Source organism: Apis mellifera, linkage group LG8, assembly GCF_003254395.2.
Source record: "Apis mellifera strain DH4 linkage group LG8, Amel_HAv3.1, whole genome shotgun sequence".
In the NCBI taxonomy this organism is placed as follows: Eukaryota; Metazoa; Arthropoda; class Insecta; order Hymenoptera; family Apidae; genus Apis; species Apis mellifera.
Window position 1 is genome coordinate 8,927,113 of NC_037645.1, and position 22,431 is coordinate 8,949,543.

Consider the following 22,431-nt stretch of genomic DNA (forward strand, 5'->3'; position numbering starts at 1 on the left):
AGTATTATTCTTCTCTGAATTGAATTTATAATAAATATATAATAAATTGAATCTTTGATTGAATTGAATATTTGAATATTTTGAATGTATTTATAGATATGGATTTTCGGATATCGTCTTAATCTGTTTGATCTCTTGGGTTTGTTCTTTTCCAGTTTCTTTCGTGCTCGTCAAAATATTGAGAGGGAGAGAAAGAAAGCTTAATCTAACCTAAATCTAGCCACATCCACCCACGCTGAGCCTCGTTAAATCGAATGGTTCGAATCGAAGCAGGGGTCAAAATAAATGGAGAAAGTTGGCGAAGCTTGATTCAGGCTTATTAAAGAAAAACTAAACTAAATGAGAATTTAGTACGCAGAGATATTAGCGAGAAATTAGCGAGTGGCAGAAATATATCCTTTTTTTCCTCGATATTGTTTTTAATATTTATTCCAAGTTTTTCAATTTTAATTGGCGAAACTGTATTTGTTTGATCGAAAAATACGGAGAATATAATAAACGGTGGAAAAATTCTATAGTATATAACTTTTCCATTAGCTCGATGTGATGAACTTTAAAAAAAAAAAAAATAGCGGATGACCAAAAAGTTAATTACTCTTCTCGAAATCGAGTAATATATCGATGAACAAATTTCCAAGAATCATTTCACTCGAAACAATCTATCATTCCTCCTCGATCATCAATCCATCTCCATCCAGTCATCTTTATTTTATTACAAAAATATTACAAAAATTGTTTTCCAATCTTGAAGGAAGGCATTGCATTGTAATCTCGAAACCTTTACTATTAAAAATCCTTTACTATTAATAAATATTATAATTTCTATTATAAAAAGTAAATAAAAATAAAAAAAATCCTTTATTATTACAAATATTATAATTCCTATTATAAAAAGTAAATAAAAAAAAAAAAATCCTTTACTATTGCAAATATTATAATTCCTATCATAAAAAATAAATAAAAAAAAATCTTTTATTATTACAAATATTGTAATTCCTATTATAAAAAATAAATAAATAAAAAATCCTTTACAAATATTATAATTTCTATTATAAAAAGTAAATAAAAAAAAAATTTCACTCGAAACAATCTCTCCTCAATCATCAATTCATCTCCATCCAGTCATCTCGATTACAACATTATAAAAATTGTTCTCCAATTTTGGAGAGAGGCCATTGCATTGTAATCTTGAAACCAGAAATCCTTTACTATTATAAATATTATAATTCCTATTATAAAAAGTAAATAAAAAAAAAATCCTTTACTATTATAAATATTATAATTATAATACATATTACAAATATTATAATTCCTATTATAAAAAGTAAATAAAAAAAAAAATCCTTTACTATTACAAATATTATAATTCCTAAATAAAAAAAAAAATTCTTTACTGTTACAAATATTATAATTCCTATTATAAAAAGTAAATAAAAAAAAAAGCTTTGCTATTACAAATATTATAATTCCTATTATAAAAAGTAAATAAAAATAAAAAAAATCCTTTACTATTACAAATATTATAATTCCTATTATAAAAAGGAAATAAAAAAAAAATCCTTTACTATTACAAATATTATAATTATAATACATATTACATAATTCCTATTATAAAAAGTAAATAAAAAAAAAAATCCTTTACTATTACAAATATTATAATTCCTATTATAAAAAGGAAATAAAAAAAAAATCTTTTACTATTACAAATATTATAATTCCTATTATAAAAAGTAAATAAAAAAAAGAAATCCTTTACTATTATAAATATTATAATTATAATACATATTATAAATATTATAATTCCTATTATAAAAAGTAAATAAAAATAAAAAAAATCCTTTACTATTACAAATATTATAATTCTTATTATAAAAAGTAAAATAAAAAAAAAATCCTTTACTATTACAAATATTATAATTCCTAAATAAAAAAAAAATCCTTTACTGTTACAAATATTATAATTCCTATTATAAAGAGTAAATAAATAAATGAAATGGAATACACCATTTGCACAACAACAACAATTATCATTGTGCGAAAAATGCAAGAAGAATTCGGGAAAATCCCATTTTTCCCTTTATTTATTTTCTCCTCTCTCTCTCTCTCTCCCTCGCACCAGTTTTCTCATCCCGTAAACAATATTCCCTCTCTCGCTCGCCGTGGCTCGTCCTCATTCGACCAGTTTCAGGGTGGAACGAGAGGAACAAAGGGAGCGAGCAACACAGGGTGGCCTGAATGATTAGAGAGAAACGCAGGGGACGGTGAGAGCGTGTTGGACGAGGAAGGATGTATATAGATGTGTGTGTGTGTGTGTAGATGGGACAGAGGAAAATGGGGGAAGGGAGAAATAAAAATGGCGACAAGGAAAGCGGAGGAGAGAAAGGAAAATTGAGAGGGCAGAGATAGAGTTGAGGGGAGTGGGACGTGTAGGTATACAGGGTGTTGGGAATAATCGGGTACAGAATATTACTCGAGATGTTGTGTAAAACCAACAATGTGAGGATTAGAAGTAGGGTGTGGAAAAGAGACTGGACTGAGAGAAAAGTGTGTGAAGAAATCTCTGAAATTGGGAGGTGCTTGAATTTGTAATTGTAATTGCATAGAAGCATCGATTCAAGTTTAAATTATTTAATTTCTAGTAGCCTGTTAAAATATATTATGAAAAATACATATAATATAATAAAAATATATATGAAAAATACATATAATACATACATATAATAAATAATGATCCATGTGATAATCTTATCTTATATACTCTTTTTCTGATACAAGACTGGACTGAGAGAAAAGTGTGTGAAGAAATCTCTGAAATTGAGAGGTGCTTGAATTTGTAATTGTAATTGCATAGAAGCATCGATTCAAGTTTAAATTATTTAATTTCTAGTAGCTTGTTAAAATATATTATGAAAAATACATCAATAATGATCCATGTGATAATCTTATCCTATATACTCTCTTTCTGATACAAGACTGGACTGAGAGAAAAGTGTGTGAAGAAATCTCTGAAGTTGAATTATTGAACTAAAAACTTCTACTAATTATTTCTTCAAACTGAGACAATCAAAAGAAAGATCCTTGAGAAAGATTCTTACCTTAGAAGAGAAAAAATCAAATATAAAAAATCAAAAATATTCTATTCATTTATTTTCAGAAAATTGAAGGACATAGAAGCATTGATTAAAGTTTAAATTAATTTCTAGTAGCCTCTTAAAATATATTATGAAAAGTACATCAATAATGATCCATGTGATAATCTTATCCTATATACTCTCTTTCTGATACAAGACTGGACTGTGTGAAGAAATCTCTGAAGTTGAAAGACAGCTTGAATTTATAATTCTGCATAGAAGCATAGATTAAAGTTTAAATTAATTTTTACTAGCCTATTAAAGTATATTATGAAAAGTACATCAATAATGATCCATGTGATAATCTTATCCTATATACTCTCTTTCTGATACAATTATTCAACCAAAAACTTCTACTATTTATTTCTTCAAACTGGAACAATCAAAAGAAAGATCCTTGAGGAAGATTCTTACCCAGAAGAGAAAAAAATCAAGAAATATTCTTTCTTTTATTTTCAGAAAGAGAAGAAAACAAGCAGGCTAGCTCAACCTCTCCTTTCCCTTTTCCTTTCTTCCAGTGCTACTTCGTAGCAACAGCAGCAGCTGTCGTCCGCCATCGGGGGAGAAAAATAAGAGGAGAAAAGAGGCAGAAGGAAACTGTAGAAATGGAAAAGGAGGGACGAAGGTCGGTCGAAGAAATCGAAGGGGAAGAGATGGCTGATAAAAGCGAAAAGGGAGGAGAAAGAAAAAAAGAGAGAGGAAAAGATAAAACCGTACGTGAACACCGTACAACAACTCTCTGTCGCCGACACGCGCTTCTCCTGACGCCGTTTTATCCGGAAGTAGGGAGGCAGAGAGAGAAGGGAGGGCTCTAGAATCGATAACTGCCCCTCTGCCACGTCGAAAGGGGTCGCCACCACCCTCCTGGCACGGCTTTTCAGAGAGAGAGAGAGAGAGAGAGAGGAGGAGGAAGAGACTTCGAATACACCAATGTCCCCCAAGGGAGAGAGGCGAATGACGCCAACCACGATGACGATTATCACACTTTTTCGATCATTTCGAAAACCTCTGTTGTCCTCTCCTTTTTTTCTTTTTCCAAGCTTCTTTTAGTCGTTGCTCGAACACGACGCGTGTTGGTATTCTTCGAGGTGAATATTTTTGAGAATGGAACTGGTTGAACGAGTTGAAAGTTGGATGGATTGAAAAATTTTTGAGAATTGGAGTCGTTGAATATTCGCTCGGCCGAATAATACAAGAGAAAATTTTTTTTCGAGATTTGGTTCTTGAAATCTTCTGGAAATCGATGAGTGGCAGAATATTTTCCATCCAATTTTTCTTTGATTCAAAATTTTGGAAAATCTCGAGAAATCCAATTTGGAATTTTCGAATTTTCCATCGAGATCTATGATTTGATATGAAAGTTAGTTCGCTTGAATAAATATTCGAATAACACGGAATCTCTGGAAATAAAAACACGACTGGGATTTTTATTATAAAAAAAAACTTGGAGAACTTGATATTTAAGAATTTAATTTTATCCAAAAAAATTTTTCCACGTTTCCTGAAAAAATAGTTTACCTGTTTCGTTTCTGAATCCGATCGATAATTTATATTGCCTTGCTGAGGAGAAATAAAGTTAATAATAATGGAATATTAATGTTTTATATATATATATATATACAATATTGATAAAAAGTTTAATGACTCTTCGATCTTCGTCCCAATAGAAATTACTGTAATTGAATTCGATATTAATTCCAGTTTTATAAAAAACTTGAACAATCTTAAACTTCGTTTAAGAATAAAAGAGAGAGAGAGAAAGAGAAAGAGAAGAAAAATACTCCACCGAGCTGTATTTCCAAGAGGTTCTTTAATAATTTGATGCAGCACTCTGAAAGATTGCTGAACTTGCTCAAACTTAATGGAAATTCAAATACAAGACCGACGATTTCAATTTGCATGAGGACACAAGCGGATCAAAACCGAACCTATCGAAAGGATAAATCATGAATGTTCTATTTCTGTTAACAACGGCCGAGCGTGAGCAAGTGGGACGACCTACTATTCTGAACCCTCGCAACTCAACTCCTCCTGAAACGATTGCCTCCACTCGCTGTGCAACTTTGTACCTGCTAACGTATAACATTCCAATTAAGTTTTCAATTGTCCCTTACACACGCGCATATACGCGCACACATACTCCAGTTCCAAGAGAAATCTTCCAAGAGAAGAGTATTCTCTCCAGATCCAAAGAATGGATAAATTATTCGATTCCATGAAGATTATTCGTTCAACTGTGTGTTGAAAAATCCAAATAATGCAATAATATAATTTTTGAACAGTCTCTTACTCAGTTTCGATTCAAATTTAATTTTAAGATCTGAAGAAACTGGTATGATTCTGCACTTTATTTTTCTAATGAAAAAAAGATAATCATTATTGTACAGGTAATAATGATAATAAGAAAAGGAACGATAAAAATCTATCAATACATTTTCCTGCAAGAGCAAAATGTCTTCCAGTTACATTTATTTAAAAAACAGGAAAAATAGATAGATAGTTAGGGAACAATAAAACTTAGCAATATATTTTCTAGCTACACTATCAGTTTAAAAAACAGGAAAAAATATCAGCTGGGGAACAATAAAATCTAACAATATATTTTCTAGCTACAATCAAAATGTCTCCTTCAGCTGCACTATTTAAAAAACAGAGAAAGTAGATATCAGTTAGGGAACAATAAAACTTAACAGTATATTTTCCTACAAGCAAAATGTTTTCCAGTTATTCTTTATCAAAAAATAGGGAAAAATATCAGTTAGGGAAGAATAAAATCTACCTGTATCTTCCAACAAGCAAAATTTCTTCCAACTATACAATAACAATATCAAAAAATAGAGCAGATATCAGTTAGGGAACAATAAAATCTATCATAATTCATTTTCCAGCTAGCATTACTAGCATTTCAAAAAATAATAAATTTTTCAGCTATAAGCAAAATGTCTTCTTCAGCTGCACTATTTAAAAAACAGGGAAAGTAGATATCAGTTAGGGAACAATAAAACTTAACAGTATATTTTCCTACAAGCAAAATGTCTTCCAGGTATACTTTATCAAAAAATAGAGAAAAATATAATAGTTAGGGAACAATAAAATCTACCTATATCTTCCAACAAGCAAAATTTCTTCCAACTATACAATATCAAAAAATAGAGTAGATATCAGTTAGGGAACAATAAAATCTATCATAATTCATTTTCCAGTTACACTAGCATTTCAAAAAATAATAAATTTTTCAGCTATAAGCAAAATGTCTTCTTCAACTGCACTATTTAAAAAACAGAGAAAGTAGATATCAGTTAGGGAACAATAAAACTTAACAGTATATTTTCCTACAAGCAAAATGTCTTCTAAGTATACTTTATCAAAAAATAGAGAAAAATATAATAGTTAGGGAACAATAAAATCTACCTATATCTTCCAACAAGCAAAATTTCTTCCAACTATACAATAACAATATCAAAAAATAGAGTAGATATTAGTTAGGGAACAGTAAAATCTACCATAATATATTTTCCAGCTACACTAGCAAAAATAACATATTTTTCAGTTATAAGCAAAATGTCTTCCAGCTATTCTTTATCAAAAACAGGAAAAAATATCAATCAGGAAACAATAAAATCTATCAATATATTTTCTAGCTACAATCTTTCAAAATATCTTCCAACTACATTATTTAAAAAATAGGAAAAGAAATCAGTTAGGGAACAGTAAAAATTAACAGTATATTTTCCACAAGTTTTCCTACAAGCAAAATGTCTTCCAGCTATTCCATCAAAAAACAGGGAAAAATATCAGTTAGGAAACAATAAAACTTATCAGTATATTTTTTAGCTACAAAATTTCTTCCAGCTACATCATCAAAAAAGAGAACAAATATTAATTAGAAAATAATAAAATCTAGCTATATTTTCCAACAAGCAAAATTTCTTCCAATTATATTATCAAAAAACAGAGCAGATATCAGTTAGGGAACAATAAAATCTACTAATACATTTTCCAGCTACACTAACATTTCAAAAAATAACATTTTTCAGCTACAAGCAAAATGTCTTCCAGCTATACCATCAAAAAACAGAACAATTATTAATTAGGGAACAATAAAATCTACCTATATTTTCCAACAAGCAAAATTTCTTCCAATTATGCTGTCAAAAAAACAGGAAAAAATATCAGTTAGAGAACAATAAAATCTATCAATATATTTTCTAGCTACAATCTTTCAAAATATCTTCCAACTACATTATTTAAAAAATAAAGAAAGATATCAGTTAGGGAATACCAAATATAACAGTATATTTTCCACAAGTTTTCCTACAAGCAAAATGTCTTCCAGCTACACCATCAAAAAACAGAACAGATATTAATTAGAAAACAGTAAAATCTATCTATATTTTCCAACAAGCAAAATTTCTTCCAACTATATTATCAAAAAAACAGAGAAAAATATTAGGGAATGTTAGGGAACAATAAAATCTATCAATATATTTTCTAGCTATAACCAAAATGTTTTCCAGCTACACAATCAAAAAACAGAACAGATATCAATTAGGGAACAATAAAATTAACCTATATTTTCCAACAAGCAAAATGTCTCCCAGCTATTTAAAAAACAGGGAACAGTAAAAAGATATTAGTAATTATAATTGGAAGAGTGAAGGAAAGAATATTGGCAACGGTCAGAATGCATAAGCTATCACAGGACACGTATAGGCGATAACTAATCTAGTCACCAGCTAGACGATGATTGCAGGCTTCATAATTTCAGGTCACGCTCGTTAATGATCCCCCGAGCACGGAATAAACGTGACGCACCATCGACGAATTCAATTGCGTTCAATAGAATTTACATAGTTTCCTATATTAACACAATGACACGGGTGACGCCTGATAACCTCGCCCCTCGAAAATGCCCGAATAAGTTTGCCTCGACGCCGCCAGAACATTTAACTATTCCATTCCTCCGACACTGCAATTCGATATTGCAATTGACAGTTATAAGATGACTGAGAAATTATTCAGCTTCAAAATGATAAATTTGTACTTTGATGTATCGATATTTCCAATAAATAGCGATCTTAATCTTTCTCGATAAAATGAAAATTTTCATTAAAGAAAATAGATAGATACTGCGTAAAAATTTATGATACACAAAAATGTTTATTGCTGGCAAAAACTCGAGTTTCATCCTCTTCTCTTCAAAGAAAACGTTTGTTAAATGTATATGGCTCCCTTATTGCAGATTATTGTGACAAACATATTTCCATGTAACAGTATCCTTTGGAATATTGTTCATCAGGTTTGCCACCCTAAATTAATTCCCTAGGATGACGTATCATTAAAATGTAGCAAATTGTTATCGAATTTCTATAATATATCCAATGATGAAGAATTTTCAAGAGAAACTTCTAATTTTAGAGACAATTAATTAGATATTTTAATAATATTTTGGAAAGATTAAATATACATATTTTCTTCGAAAAGATAAAAATTTCACGAATCTTTTTCTATTTATCCTAAATGAATTATCGTTTCGTCCGTTCATTAAAGCGTTCTTCTATTTCGTTGCAATGAAAAAAAGCGTAGCGCGGCTAGGAACGTGTCCTCGAATTAATAAAGATGATCATGCTAATCAGTAGAGAACGTGGCGTCTAAAAGATCCGCGAGAGACCGAGTGTATCGTTTCAGCGTGGCGCAGCCAGTGTGGAGCCGTGTAATTAAACAGGGTTCGTTGAACCTGCGTCGAGTTTGCTCGAATCCGAGCATGTTCGTTTTCACCTCTTCACGATTCTCCTTGTCTGACAACTGAATTATGACCGATACCGTCTCGCTCCTCTTCATCTCTCTCTGTTTTTTCTTTTTTTTTTTTATAAAATTTTCTCTTGCGTAAAATTAATTTCACCGAAGGTAAAAAAAAAAGTATAAAATTGGGAAAATTTTAAATTTGGAATGATAAAAAGTCGAATGCAAGTTTTAAAGATAATTGGACGGATAATAGACACGTATATACACGGCCACGAGAAATTTAAATTAGGCTATGTTCCAGTTTTCGGTTATTGGGGACGCTGGCAAAGATTAGCTCTTTTATAAATATTATACAGTTACGTTTTGTTATGTGAATTTGAATTGTGAAGTATGTAGAATGATACTTTGGAAGAATCATGTATATGATTCTTGTCAAGTTTTATTGAAAATATGCAAATATATATTGTTTCTTTTATTGATTAAGTTTTCAATTGATATGGGTCAATTCATGTTTAAGTTAACAAGAGTATTAAACGTTTAGAGTATTAAAATTATATGAATTTGAATTGTGAAGTATGTAGGATATTTTGAAAGAATCATGCGTGTGACTCTTGTCAATTTTTCTTTAATTGGCCAAACACTGTTTATGTAATACTGTTTAATATTCTTATTAACTGATTATGTGATTACGTGAATTGAAAACTTACTTGATCAATTAATAAATCTTGACAAGCATAATATACATGACTTTTCTAAAATATCATCTTATATACTTCACAATTCAAATTCATATAATACTGTTCAACATTCTTGTTAATTGATCATGTGAATTGAAAACTTGCTTGATCAACTAAAGAAACAATATATAGTTATATATTTTTAATAAAACTTGACAAGCATAATATACTTATAACTTTTCTAATATTTAATATCTAATTATACATAATTTCTAATATCTAATATCATCTTACTTTAAATTACACAATTCAAATTCATATAATACTGTTTAATATTCTTGTTAACTGACCATGTGAATTGAAAACTTATTTGATCAACTAAAGAAACAATGTATAGTTATATATTTTTAATAAAACAAGCATAATATGCATAACTTTTCTAAAATATCATCTTACTTTAAATTCATAATTACACAATTGAAATTCATATAATACTATTTAATATTCTTGTTAACTGACCATGTAAATTGAAAACTTACTTGATCAATTAAAGAAACAATGTATAGTTATATATTTTTAATAAAACTTGATAAGCATAATATGCATAAAATGCATTTTATGTTTTCTAAAATGTCATCTTACTTTAAATTTACAATTACACAATTCAAATTCATATAATACTGTTCAATATTTTTGTTAACTGACCATGTGAATTGAAAACTTACTTGATCAAGATAAAGAAACAATATACAATTGTATATTTTTAATAAAACTTAAACAATTCAAATTAATAATGTTCAATATTCTTGTTAACTATGAATTGAAAACTTACTTGATCAATTAATAAAACTTGACAAGCATAACATGCATGATTTTTCTAAAATATCATCTTACATATTTCACAATTCAAATTCATATAATACTGTTCAATATTCTTGTTAACTGACCATGTAAATTGAAAACTTACTTGATCAATTATAAATATTTAATAAAACTTGACAAATATAATATGCATGAATATTTTTTTAAAATATCATCTTATATACTTCACAATTCAAATTCATATAATATTGTTCAATACTCTTGTTTACTGACCATGTGAATTGAAAACTTACTTGATCAATTAAAGAAACAATATAGTTGTATATTTTAATTAAACTTGATAAGCATAATATACATGACTTTTCTAAAATATCATCTTACTTTAAATTCAATTCAAATTCATATAACACTGTTCAATATTTTTGTTAACTGACCATATGAATTGAAAATTTACTTGATCAACTAAAGAAATAATATACAGTTTATATTTTTAATGAAACTTGACAAAATAAATGGTAATAATTGTTCTTAAGTTATAATATAGGTTATAATAAGTTATAATATAATATAGTTATAATATTGAACATTTTGCAAAGAAATAATTTTATAACACTACAGTGTTACATCTCTTTAAAAAGTAGAGACAGTGTTTCACGATATTGATATCAGAATTCAAATTTAGGGTTCAAAGAAGAAGCGTTTTCGAGACGACCTTCTTGACTGAATAATTGCCAACTGGTCGACACAAAATAAAACTGAAAGAAAGAGGATTGAAGTGCTTTTTCCTGGAAACATCTTCCAGACATTTCCTCTCCTTCTCGCGTTAAAGGTTGAATTTAGACGTGGATTAAAGCTTCCTAGTTTTATTCCACGCTTCGAGAGGCAAGCAGATTCCCTGAATCCTTCGATTGTCACGTTCGTGCGCCTCTAGTGGCGCGATTTCCTTGAGTATCCTGGTCGAGATTACCCGAATTCGTGGAATATATATATACACACAGCAAGATGTTTTCCTGAAAATAGCCCAGTTCCATCTTATTTCCAATTCCTTTCCTTATTTCTTTCAAATGCTCGTAGAAATCCATTTTTTCTCGATCCTTTGACGAACAAAAGAAAAAAAATTTATTAATTGTATTAATTAATTTATTAATTGTTATTAATTTATTATTTCCATCGAAATCAAAGTTATTCCAGAACAAAGTTTTTTCATCGTCGATCGAAAAGAAAGAAGAAAATAAAATTTATCGATCTGTCGAGAGGCGTCGAAGAATTTTTTTAAACAACAATATCTTGAGAATAGAAAAGAAGACGAAGCAGAGCAATAGACTTTTGCGAGGAAAAAATTACTTCGAGTGACAAATATACGAGGGGAGAGGAGTGGAAAGAAAGAGACGGATAGACGGAGAAAGAAAAGAGAAAGAACCGAGTAATTTCTGTGCACCAGTAATATCACAGGAACCACGACTTTTGAAAATTTAACTCTCCAGCTTTCGTAAAAAAATTAATTCGAACTTTCAACTATTATTAATACTACAAAAGAATCGAAATATGAAAAAGAAAAATATAATACATCGTGTTTACAAGAATTAATACGATCGGAAACGATCGAGCCGCCATTTTTAAAAATGGCCGACAGAACGGCGGTCGTCGACTTCCACTTTTTTCCACTTCAACATTATCCCATCCGTAAACACAGTTTGCTACCAGTTTGTGCATTGAAAGAGGAAGCAAAAAAGTTATGGAATTTTTCCAAAAACATTTTACATTATTGATACAAAATTTACTATGTAATTACCTATGATACAATCTCCTAATTGTTTAATTAGTTTTCCAAAATGAAAAAAGAAGTTCCTTTAAAACAGGATACGGAATCATCTACCATATATCCACATTCGAAATTACACGTTGCAGAATGCAGCAAGCAGCCCATAATTCACACAGAAGTTACAAACTGTTTAGGATTTATAAGGCTCCGAAGGGAGCTCGGAACCATAGACACGACTAAGAATAGCTACTGACATCCTATTTTGCATTTCATTGCACGATTACACACACACACACATACACATACACACACGTATGCAAAGTACATCTATACGTCTGGTTGCATCGTGGATACATTCGAGGCGAATGTCTCTCTCGAAAACGCCGACTGTTTAATTGCAACGCGTGGCTGCTTTTCACTGCCATCTAGGGGTAAAAAAAAAAAAGGAGCGAATAACAGAGGCTCGATGGCTACACCGTTACGTACGAAAGGCGCGAGGATCGCGAAGGCGAGAAAATCAAATTTTTGCAAGCGGTTAAACAGTTCGCGCGTATCTCCCCGCTTTGACCCAGTTTTCTTTCAGCGTGCACAGCCTTCGGTTTCAGGCTAAAAATGTTTTCGGGTTGAGTGTACAGGTAACTATAGGGCACGGCTTGATAATATTCGGCCGTTCGATTTATACGTTCGCGTTGCAATATGAATTTTTGAAATGAAATTTCGTGGTGTATATATATATGTGTGTGTGTATGTGTTCATGTCATCGAATATCGGAATTTTTTGGTATCGTATCTTGAATCTGTGATATTTTTTTTTTGATTTATCATATCATGACACCGTTCTATCGATCCTTTTCACTGTATTTTCTTCTCGAGAGAAGAAGGGAAGAGGTTAGAGTTATATTAGAGAAGGATGAAAATATTCGAATTCGTATTGAAATGTTTTCGGAATGGGTCGCGTTACCGTGTACTATATACCATCCTGCTAACATTGATCGTCTTAGAAACGTCTTGCTTTCGAGTATAACACAAGTGTACCGTGAGATACTGTTCTAATAAGAATTTTACAAACTCGGAAGATTCATTTTGAATTTATGTTGTAATATTGTTTAGTTTTTATCCAAGAGATCGAAGTTTCGTTTCTTTCGGGGCGGATATTCGGTTTCGACGAAAGAAAAATATCGTTCTAAAAAGTCGTTCTGGCTAAAAAAAAAGAAAAAAGAAAAAAATGCTTTAAAACTTGGGGTATTGAGCGGCCACGTGACGGAAATACGAATTCTCATCTCTTTTCGAGCGGGGAAGTGAACGCATCTCGAAAGGAATGCAGGAACAATTTACACGTTTGGAACGTATTGAGCGAAGCCATGGAATGAAAATTCATCATGGCGTTTTCGTTCACTCGTTCGCGCGAATTGTGCAAACCGATATAAAAATAGAATTCAAAATTGTGTTTTCAATATAATAATAAAATTTCCGTTATAATCCATACAAAAATATAATAAATCGATATAACAAATAATTATCTTGTTACGATAAAAGTCTCAATCTCTTATGAACTTATTATAATTTATTTATTATTATTAATTTCAATCGTTTCTTACATATCTTCCAATACAAATCGAACCAATGAACAATTTTCAACGAACAGCGTAAGAATAAAACATATTTTCCGATTTTTCCTTCCAGAAAGTCGTTTTTCCAGCCGGTGTTGGCTTTCGAGGCAAGGGTCGACGCGTTTGAAATCGATCTTTTTATCACCGGCGCGGTTGGCATTGCTGCTGCATCAAATTGCACCGCTCTGTTTTTTTCCCCTCCGCGCCACCACCACCACCACCACCACCACTACCACCACCACCGCCACACTCCCCATTCTCCGTGGGAGGTGCGTGTGCCCTTTTCTCCCTCGAGCAACGGCGGCGTCGACGTAGCGCAGTTTACATTACACGCGACTTACGACGACTGACCCTTTTAATCGCGCAATCACGGATCAGCCATGATTCGCAATTTCTTATTCCTTTAAATGCGTTCTTTAAATGCGCGTTATAAATCGACGATGCTTCGTGGAATTTTTTATGGCGTGTTTCACTAGAAAAATTATTGAAAAGGGATTAATTTGATTATAGATAGTATTTATAGATAGTAGTAGTGCTCACATACGATTATGAATATTTTTATATTATTTTTGAATTTGTGATACTGATTTTTTGAACTTGAAATTGATTTATATAATTGATATATAAATTGTGAGGTATTGAGGGATTAAAAATATAATGAATTAGAAATTAAAAATAATGAATGAATTTTGTTCAGATCATAATCAATTAGAAATTAAGAGTTTTATTTTAGTTTAATTTGAAATTTTCACCCGGTATATAAATGTAAGAATTCTCCTTTCTAATTCCATTGTTATTAATATCAAGTTACAGAGAATCATTCAATAATATTGTTTATAATCATATTATTTTCATCAAGATTATTTTGAAATTTTCTACTCAATATATAAATTCAAAAATTTATTCTTTCTTCTTTTTAATTCTATTGAAATTGATATTAAGATACAAAGAATTATCCAGTAATCGTTTGTAACCAATTTATCTTCATCGAATTTTATTCCATCTTATATAATTACGAAAATCTCTGCCTTCTAATATCAAAGAGAATCATTCAATAATATTATTTATAATCATATTATTTTCATCAAGATTATTTTGAAATTTTCTATCCAGTATATAAATACAAGAATTCATTATTTCCAATTCTTAATTCTACTAACATTGATATTAAGGCACAAAGAATTATCCAGTAATCGTTTGTAACCAATTTATCTTCATCGAATTTTATTCCATCTTAATTTCAAATTTTCGTATATAATTACGAAAATTCATCTCTGCCTTCTAATATCAAAAAGAATCATTCTATAATATTATTTCTAATCATATTATTTTCATCAAGATTATTTTGAAATTTTCTACCCGGTATATAAATACAAAAATTCATTCTTTCTTCTTAATTCTATTGACATTGATATTAAGGCACAAAGAATTATCCAGTAATCGTTTGTAACCAATTTATCTTCATCGAATTTTATTCCATCTTAATTTCAAATTTTCGTTTCACCCGGTATATAATTACGAAAATTCGCCCCTGCCTTCTAATTCCACTCTCAATTGACATTAAACCGTAAAGGATCACCTAACGTCTAAATTAATTCTCCACTCGCTTTCACTTCCATTTTACCTGAATTGAATGACTGAATTTACTTTTGTCCTACCCGGTATAACATCCTAAATACTATCCTAAAGCTCGTGACCCTTTTAATTCCGCCGCGCCACGAGGGGATCCCTCGATACATATTTAAACGTCATTCATAAATATGGCAGTGAAAGCTTATTTTCAGGCCAGGTCATTTTCGTCCCACCCGTTGCGTGGCAAAGATGGCTCGGGCCACTGTTAACTGTGCAATTTATAACTGTACAACGGTGCAGTCTATTAAAACAACAATCGCACGAGCGTCCTTCGGCCTGTCAATCAATTAAAATAGTCAGTAGCCTTTGTACGGTACATTTCCACTTTTTATATCCATCTATCGGCGATAAACAAAGGCGAGCCAATAATTCGTGAAAAAAAAAAAAAAAGAGAAAAAAAGAATCGATGAACATCCTGGTACAACCTCTAGCTCGTATCTTGCGAATTTTTACTTCGAAAACTCGTTGAATTATTATTATTATCGATCGACGGTGCAAAATTAATCTATGGAAAAATGGAAATTTTTATTATATATATATATATATCGAGGGAGAGGATAGAAGAATGAAAGACGAACAAATAACGTGTTGTTGGAATAAATTCTCAGGAATAGTTTTCGTATTTATAATCTGGAATATGTGTATGTGTAAAATATCTGCATAATATTGTTGATAAAAAAGTTGAAAAAAAAAAATACAATGTTAAAAATGTTTAAATCGTATTAAAATTAGATTGATTATCCAAGTCTAATTTATTTATATACATTAATCATAAATATTTATAAAAAATTATAATTAAGATATTATATTTGAATTATGAAACAGTTATGAAATAATTGAAACAAAATATTATTATTATTCCATATTATATCAATTTTTATATATATATGTGTGTATTGAACAGTGAATTTTTCAAAAACATTAATTAAAATATATTTTACATAATTATTATTGTATTTATTATTCTTTTATTAAAATTTTTTATGCTCTTTATTTATGTAATCCATTCTTCGAAATCTTCAGATAAATTGTTTATTTAATAAATAATTCAACAAATGCAACATCCCTGATTTTGTTATCGATTATTTTAACCTGATAATTTTCTTGATGTCTCTCTCTCTCTTTCTTTCTGCTGGTCTTTACGATAAATTATTTATCTCGTAGCACGTATTCCCTCGTATCGTTCCTTTCATTCGATTTCCAAGTTTTCTTGGAATTATTACAACGTTTCTGTTTTTTCAAAATTGATCGATTCAATTTTATATATCTATTAAAAAAAATTCTTTCCTTTCTATATTAAAACTTTATCACTTCTAATTATTCTACTTTTTTTTACCTTTAATAATTTCGAGAACAATTTATATAGAAGAAAAATCTATATAAAATTATTCTTCCAAGAAAAAGTAAATAGAATTCCGTTTTCTGGTTGTTTACGAGAAAAATATCAATACAACCAATCGGGAATTTCATGTTTAATTCATCGTTTTGTTAACAGAACATTGTAAAAAAGTAAAGTTTTTTTTTGTTGGTATACCTGCTGAAACTCAACAGTTTGCATTCCAAAGAGCAGCACAAATGGCTGGTCGATAATGCAGCGTGAAACGCGAGTCAGGCACAATAATTAACCAGGAATCCCACTGCCATTTGTGACCACGAAAATGGCTGAACTCGACCGCTATGGGGCACTGCGGCTACGTGGACACGGACCTAACCTAAATCCCATTGAATCCTATGGCTGGCTAAACGGTATCGGTACAAATTGCCTCAACCCTTCGACTATCTATGTATACAATCTCTGTATGGAATTTGAACGGGACAATAGATAAGTTGAGAATTTAGAAAAGAGAACGATTAAACGATCGTTAGAAATGTTTGAAATAATACGAGGTATAAATGTGAAAATTTTAAACATTTAAAGCAAGTTTAAATTACAGTAAGGATTACAGTAACAATTCTACGAAAATATTAATTCTTGAATTAAATTATTGTAGGAATATCCAATTGAGGATACAAACTTTGGGAAAATTCTAATTTACGTTGTCACGTCAGTGGAAGCTATAATAGTTTTGGAACACCCACTGCATTATGCTTGAAAGGTGATAGCACCGTGTCTTTAAATATATTTGTCTCCTCCCACGCCTTTCGTGTCAAAATCTAGTTTTTTTTTTTTATCAGTGACTTTTACATAACTACGTGTGACATAGTAAAATAATTTTTTAACAATATAAAATAACAATTCGTTTAACTTAATTATACTTGAATATTCGATGCTTGATTTGTATGCATTGGATATTTTCTCAATCGATAATTCATTTTAACATTTTATTAAAAAACTTTTAGAAAATGTATTAAACTTTAAACTTCTATTAAAAAACTTTGAGTGCATTATTTTGCTTACATGCGATAATCAATGATTTTTAAAATTTCCCATATATATATATATATATATTCAAAAATAATCAATTTCCGATAACCAATCGCCCTCAAGACACTTCGATGTCACTTCTTTCTCCATCACCAATCTATAACAGTGTTTCTCAACCTTTTTACCGCATGATCAATAGGTTAATTCGTAATAGCATCACGATTATCAAATATTTACAATAGAATTACTTAATAGAAAACTTATAAAGATTTGGACATTTGTGTTATTAAATATAATATAAATAAATAAAATTATATACTTAAATGCGTTTCAAAGTTTTTACGATTTTGCGATATAGAAAATTTAACGACTCGATATTCAGTCTTGATCCATAAATCGAAAGATGCTGATATAAAAACGTGATACAAATAAGTAAAATTATGCTTATATTTGAAATTTTTATGAATAATCGAGCAACTTTCACGATCACGTGATGATAAATTTAATATGGCTCAATTTTCAATCTCGACTCATAAATCGAAATGATCTACAAAATTTTTAATCCTTTTTGAAATACTATATCTCACCACTAATCTTCTGATAGATCGAGGTTATTATACATTGCATAAATAAATAAAGTTAAACTTATATTTCGAACAGCCAGCTATCATTTCATAACCTATAAAAAATTTATCGTGGCCCAATATTCAGTGTCATAAAATCGAAAGATGGTGATCTATAAAATTTATAATACCCTATGCCAATCTAGTACTTACATTCGAGCCATAAAATATCATATAAACAGATAAACTTATTTGTATGCATTTCGAAGAACTTGGAACAAACGACACAACTGTCATTTCGCAATCCAATAAAGTTTCAATCGCACTCCACATGGATGGAAAAATCGATCCAAAAAACATTCTACGACCAATTTGATAGATTAATCGTTGTATATCACATAAATAAATAAAATTGATGCTTGATGTTTTCTCCTTTCCAAACTATTTAATCGTCTCGACAAATCGATAAAGTGGCAAAAATCTACAAAATTCCTGATAATATGTTTACGAGCGAAACTACGAGCGAGAGTATTCAAATATATATATATCGGACGAAAAAGGAGAAGAAAAGAGCACGTTTATGAACGTGACTGCTTAGAAATCGCTTTCAAGGCCCTTGTCAGCGAGCATGACAGTTTCACTAGCACGCCACATAACCTGTCCACGGAGCGGTATCGCGCCTTAATATCGGCGTGACGGGTGTACGCATCCGCGCGTGCGCGCACCACCCGAGAGGCGCAACCTGCAACCTGCGCGCTATTACATAACGCATCATTCGGAAATGCGCGGCGTCTATGCGCACGAACAGGGTGTTTCGAAAGTAGTCGCGCCACTCGTCTACCTATCGCATCTACGACCGCAAGCCTCGTGGTTTTGGGTGTTCAACGCGCGGTTAATTATAGACCGAACGCAATACTCGTGTCGTGGGACTCTATATGTAGATGCGAGGCTTCGAAGGATGATTAGAATAAGTCTGAATGGAAATTGGGACGGAGGAATACCGTTTCAATCGCGTTTTCATATCTTTGTAGGTTAGATTTTTTTTTTTAACTCTTTGGCACAAATTTTTTGGCTTAAATTCGTGCTTTTATGATTTATTAATAGTTTAACGTTGTTGTAATCGATATGTGTTGTAATAAAATATGCTTTTTCAAAAGATAGATATAGTTTCTATATGTTTTTCAAGTAATGAGTTTTATCAAATTTAATTAAATATTATTTAAGTAATAGAAATTGCTAATTTTCACTATTTCCATGATTTCTATATTGCATCAATTTCGGAAAATGAGTTAGTAAAATAATTCTTGCGTTCTTAAAAATGTAAGCATTTGTCAAAATTTTTAGTGATATTGATGTCTAAATATTAACCTCTGGGTGGAGCTGGTGGAGCCCTCTTCGGGGTATCGTCGGCAGAGGGCGTTCTTTCCCTCATGCTTTCCAATGAAACCCCTTAGAGCCACCATTTAAACGAATCCGTGTGCCACGTCTTCCTGAAACACACCAATGGAAAAAAAATATTCAAGACTTATTCCTTTAATAATCATTTAATAGAACACAATAGAATAATCTTTTTTTTTTTTTCTTTTGATTTAATAACACTACATACTCTTTTACTGTAACTTTTTACTGCACAAATCTTTATTATTTAATCCATCATCTATACCATTATATAATTCACGAATTTTTGCCAGGGAATATAATGTTTCTAATTTATTTTTCCACTAAAAAAAAATTCATTTTTATCTCGTGTCTAAAATTCTAAAATGGAATACAATGAAAAGTCTCAAACATCTTAAGAAATCTTAAGAAATCAGTCAATGCAGATATTCAATGGAATAATTTATGACCTAACTGTATTACGATGTATATTGTACTTCTACGAACTATGATTCATCGAGGCGTAGAATATGACGAATTAACTACACTCAAAATGTAATTTCCATTCCCAATTTATTTGCACGTAGAAAATATTTCTCATATTTTTATCGAACATATATATCCGATAAAATGATCGCGAACAATCACTTGATCCACTTGATACACAGTTTCCAATAAGTACGAAAAGGAGGTAGTTTTTCGTGCATTGTTCGATGACGTAAAAAAAAAAAAAAAATGGCGGAGGACCTCGTATAATTGAGTAACAGTATATCGTGCAGGTAGATATGAGGTGAAGAATTGCGATACATATGCAAGACGACTAAGAGAGTTGGCTGGATCTCTTCTTGTATCGTCGAGATCGCATAGGAACAACTCGTAGAGGTTCTCAACCTAGAAACTGATCCCAACTGGAAATTGAATTATTCATATAACAGGATAAGATAAACGATTCTTCTTCAATCATGAAAACTTTATCAGATCTTCAACCTGCGTAAACTTTATACATATTTGTGTATCTTAATAAAACAACAATATGTAAATTACTCTCCTATCTTCCCGTTTATATCGTACTCGCTTCTATTCTAAAGGTTAAATCCTAATTTTATCTTTTGAATTTTTATCAATCATGTGAAATGATCAATTTCGAGAATTCTGAGGGGAAAGAAAAAAAAAACAATATTTATTGTACACAAATTTGATAACCGACATTAAAACCTAATAATACATGATATTTAATGAAATTAGAAGAAGAAAAAAAAAATCTTCGAGATTAAATTAATTTTTCCTTGTATCGCATGGAGTAACAATTTTGACCGCTTTTATAATAACGATAGAGCAATATAATAATAGTATTCGATATGTAAATTCTTTTTTTCTCAAACTGCTGTAACAAGCCATGTTTCGGATAGATAATGATTAATTATTTGCGGATAACAGCAAGTATATATTTTTCGAACGTATAGAATTATTATATATATATATATATACATCGAGAAAGATAAGATATTATTCGAAGCCTTCTCTTATCTCGAATAATCTACTTTACAACCGTGTATAACCGTGTAACCTAGAAGTTACACAGTGTATCGTACACCGAATTACTCAATGCTTAGATAATTTTCACTTATCACTATGCACGATAAGCGCCGTATAATATCTCATTGCTCTACACTTATTAATAATAACAAGGTTTATTTTTTACAATCGTTAGTATTAATAATTACATTGGCAAGTTTCGATGTCGAGAAGAGTCCCCCCTCTCCTTCGCTCACGGGACTAAATTCTCGCTCGAATTATCATTGACCAAGATTTTGTACTGGATCATAGTCGAGGTCGAGCTCATTACTCGAGATCGAGAGACAAACAACGGTAAAACAAAGTGCGCCCGTTCTTATGTCCCATTATATATATATATATATATATATATACACATATATATATATATATATATTCGCTTGTGCAGCCATAACAGCGAGGCCAGTGGTTCTCCGCATTGCGAATTTTCGCCGCAGTCGCCATTAATCTCCTAACAGAGAGAGAGAGAGAGAGAGAGAGAGAGAGAGAAACGACAGGTATTCCATTCGTATTGGCGGAATGTTGTTACGAGCAAACACAGTGTGTGGCCCTTTTACGGCTTAACGCCGTTGAGAGAGGACCAGCGCCAGTGGTTGTCAACCGGAGAGAGGAGAACGCGTGGCTTCGTATCAAGGATCATCGCCCATCAACGATATGGCGATTCACCACCGTTACACTTCGTGTAATGGGCAATAATTGTGACGACTAGCAACAGGCCGTTATTAGACTTGTGCCGTTCCTTGAGAACCGTGGCAAAGACGTCCTCTCGTCGTATGCCTCTCACGATTTTGATCTCACAAGTTTCTTTTTTCTTATTAAGAGAAAAAGAATAGGATAAAATTACCCAAAAGTCAATTGCTTCTCTTCTTTTCTTCCTCGTCGACGAATAAATTTTGTTTCGTTGCACAACAAATATTGGTAATAAGATAAGATTTAATTAAATTAAATTCAAATTTAAACAAGAAAAAAAGAATTTAGAGAATCAAATTTCAAATTGAAAAATTTTACTCGAAATTATCTCTGGTAAAAGGCAAGCAGCAAAGATAAAAGAAGATAAACACATACATATAATAAGTTTGTAAATACTTGAGATATATATATATATATATAAGAAAGAACATACGAAGAATAACTCAAGTGAGCAAAATTTTAATAAATTCTCTCTTCTGTATA

The 22,431-nt window shown here is 30.8% G+C and overlaps 1 protein-coding gene across 2 annotated transcripts in view; it reads right to left on the minus strand.

Annotated features, from left to right (window-relative positions):
- LOC100578705 overlaps positions 1-22,431 on the minus strand; it is an 81,906-nt gene that overhangs the window by 35,299 nt on the left and 24,176 nt on the right. For both annotated transcript variants that reach the window (XM_026442368.1, XM_026442367.1), the window contains exon 2: positions 19,675-19,796. In XM_026442368.1, the coding sequence (XP_026298153.1) occupies positions 19,675-19,738 (64 nt within the window). In that variant the 5' untranslated portion in view covers positions 19,739-19,796. The remainder of the gene's footprint in view (positions 1-19,674; positions 19,797-22,431) is intronic.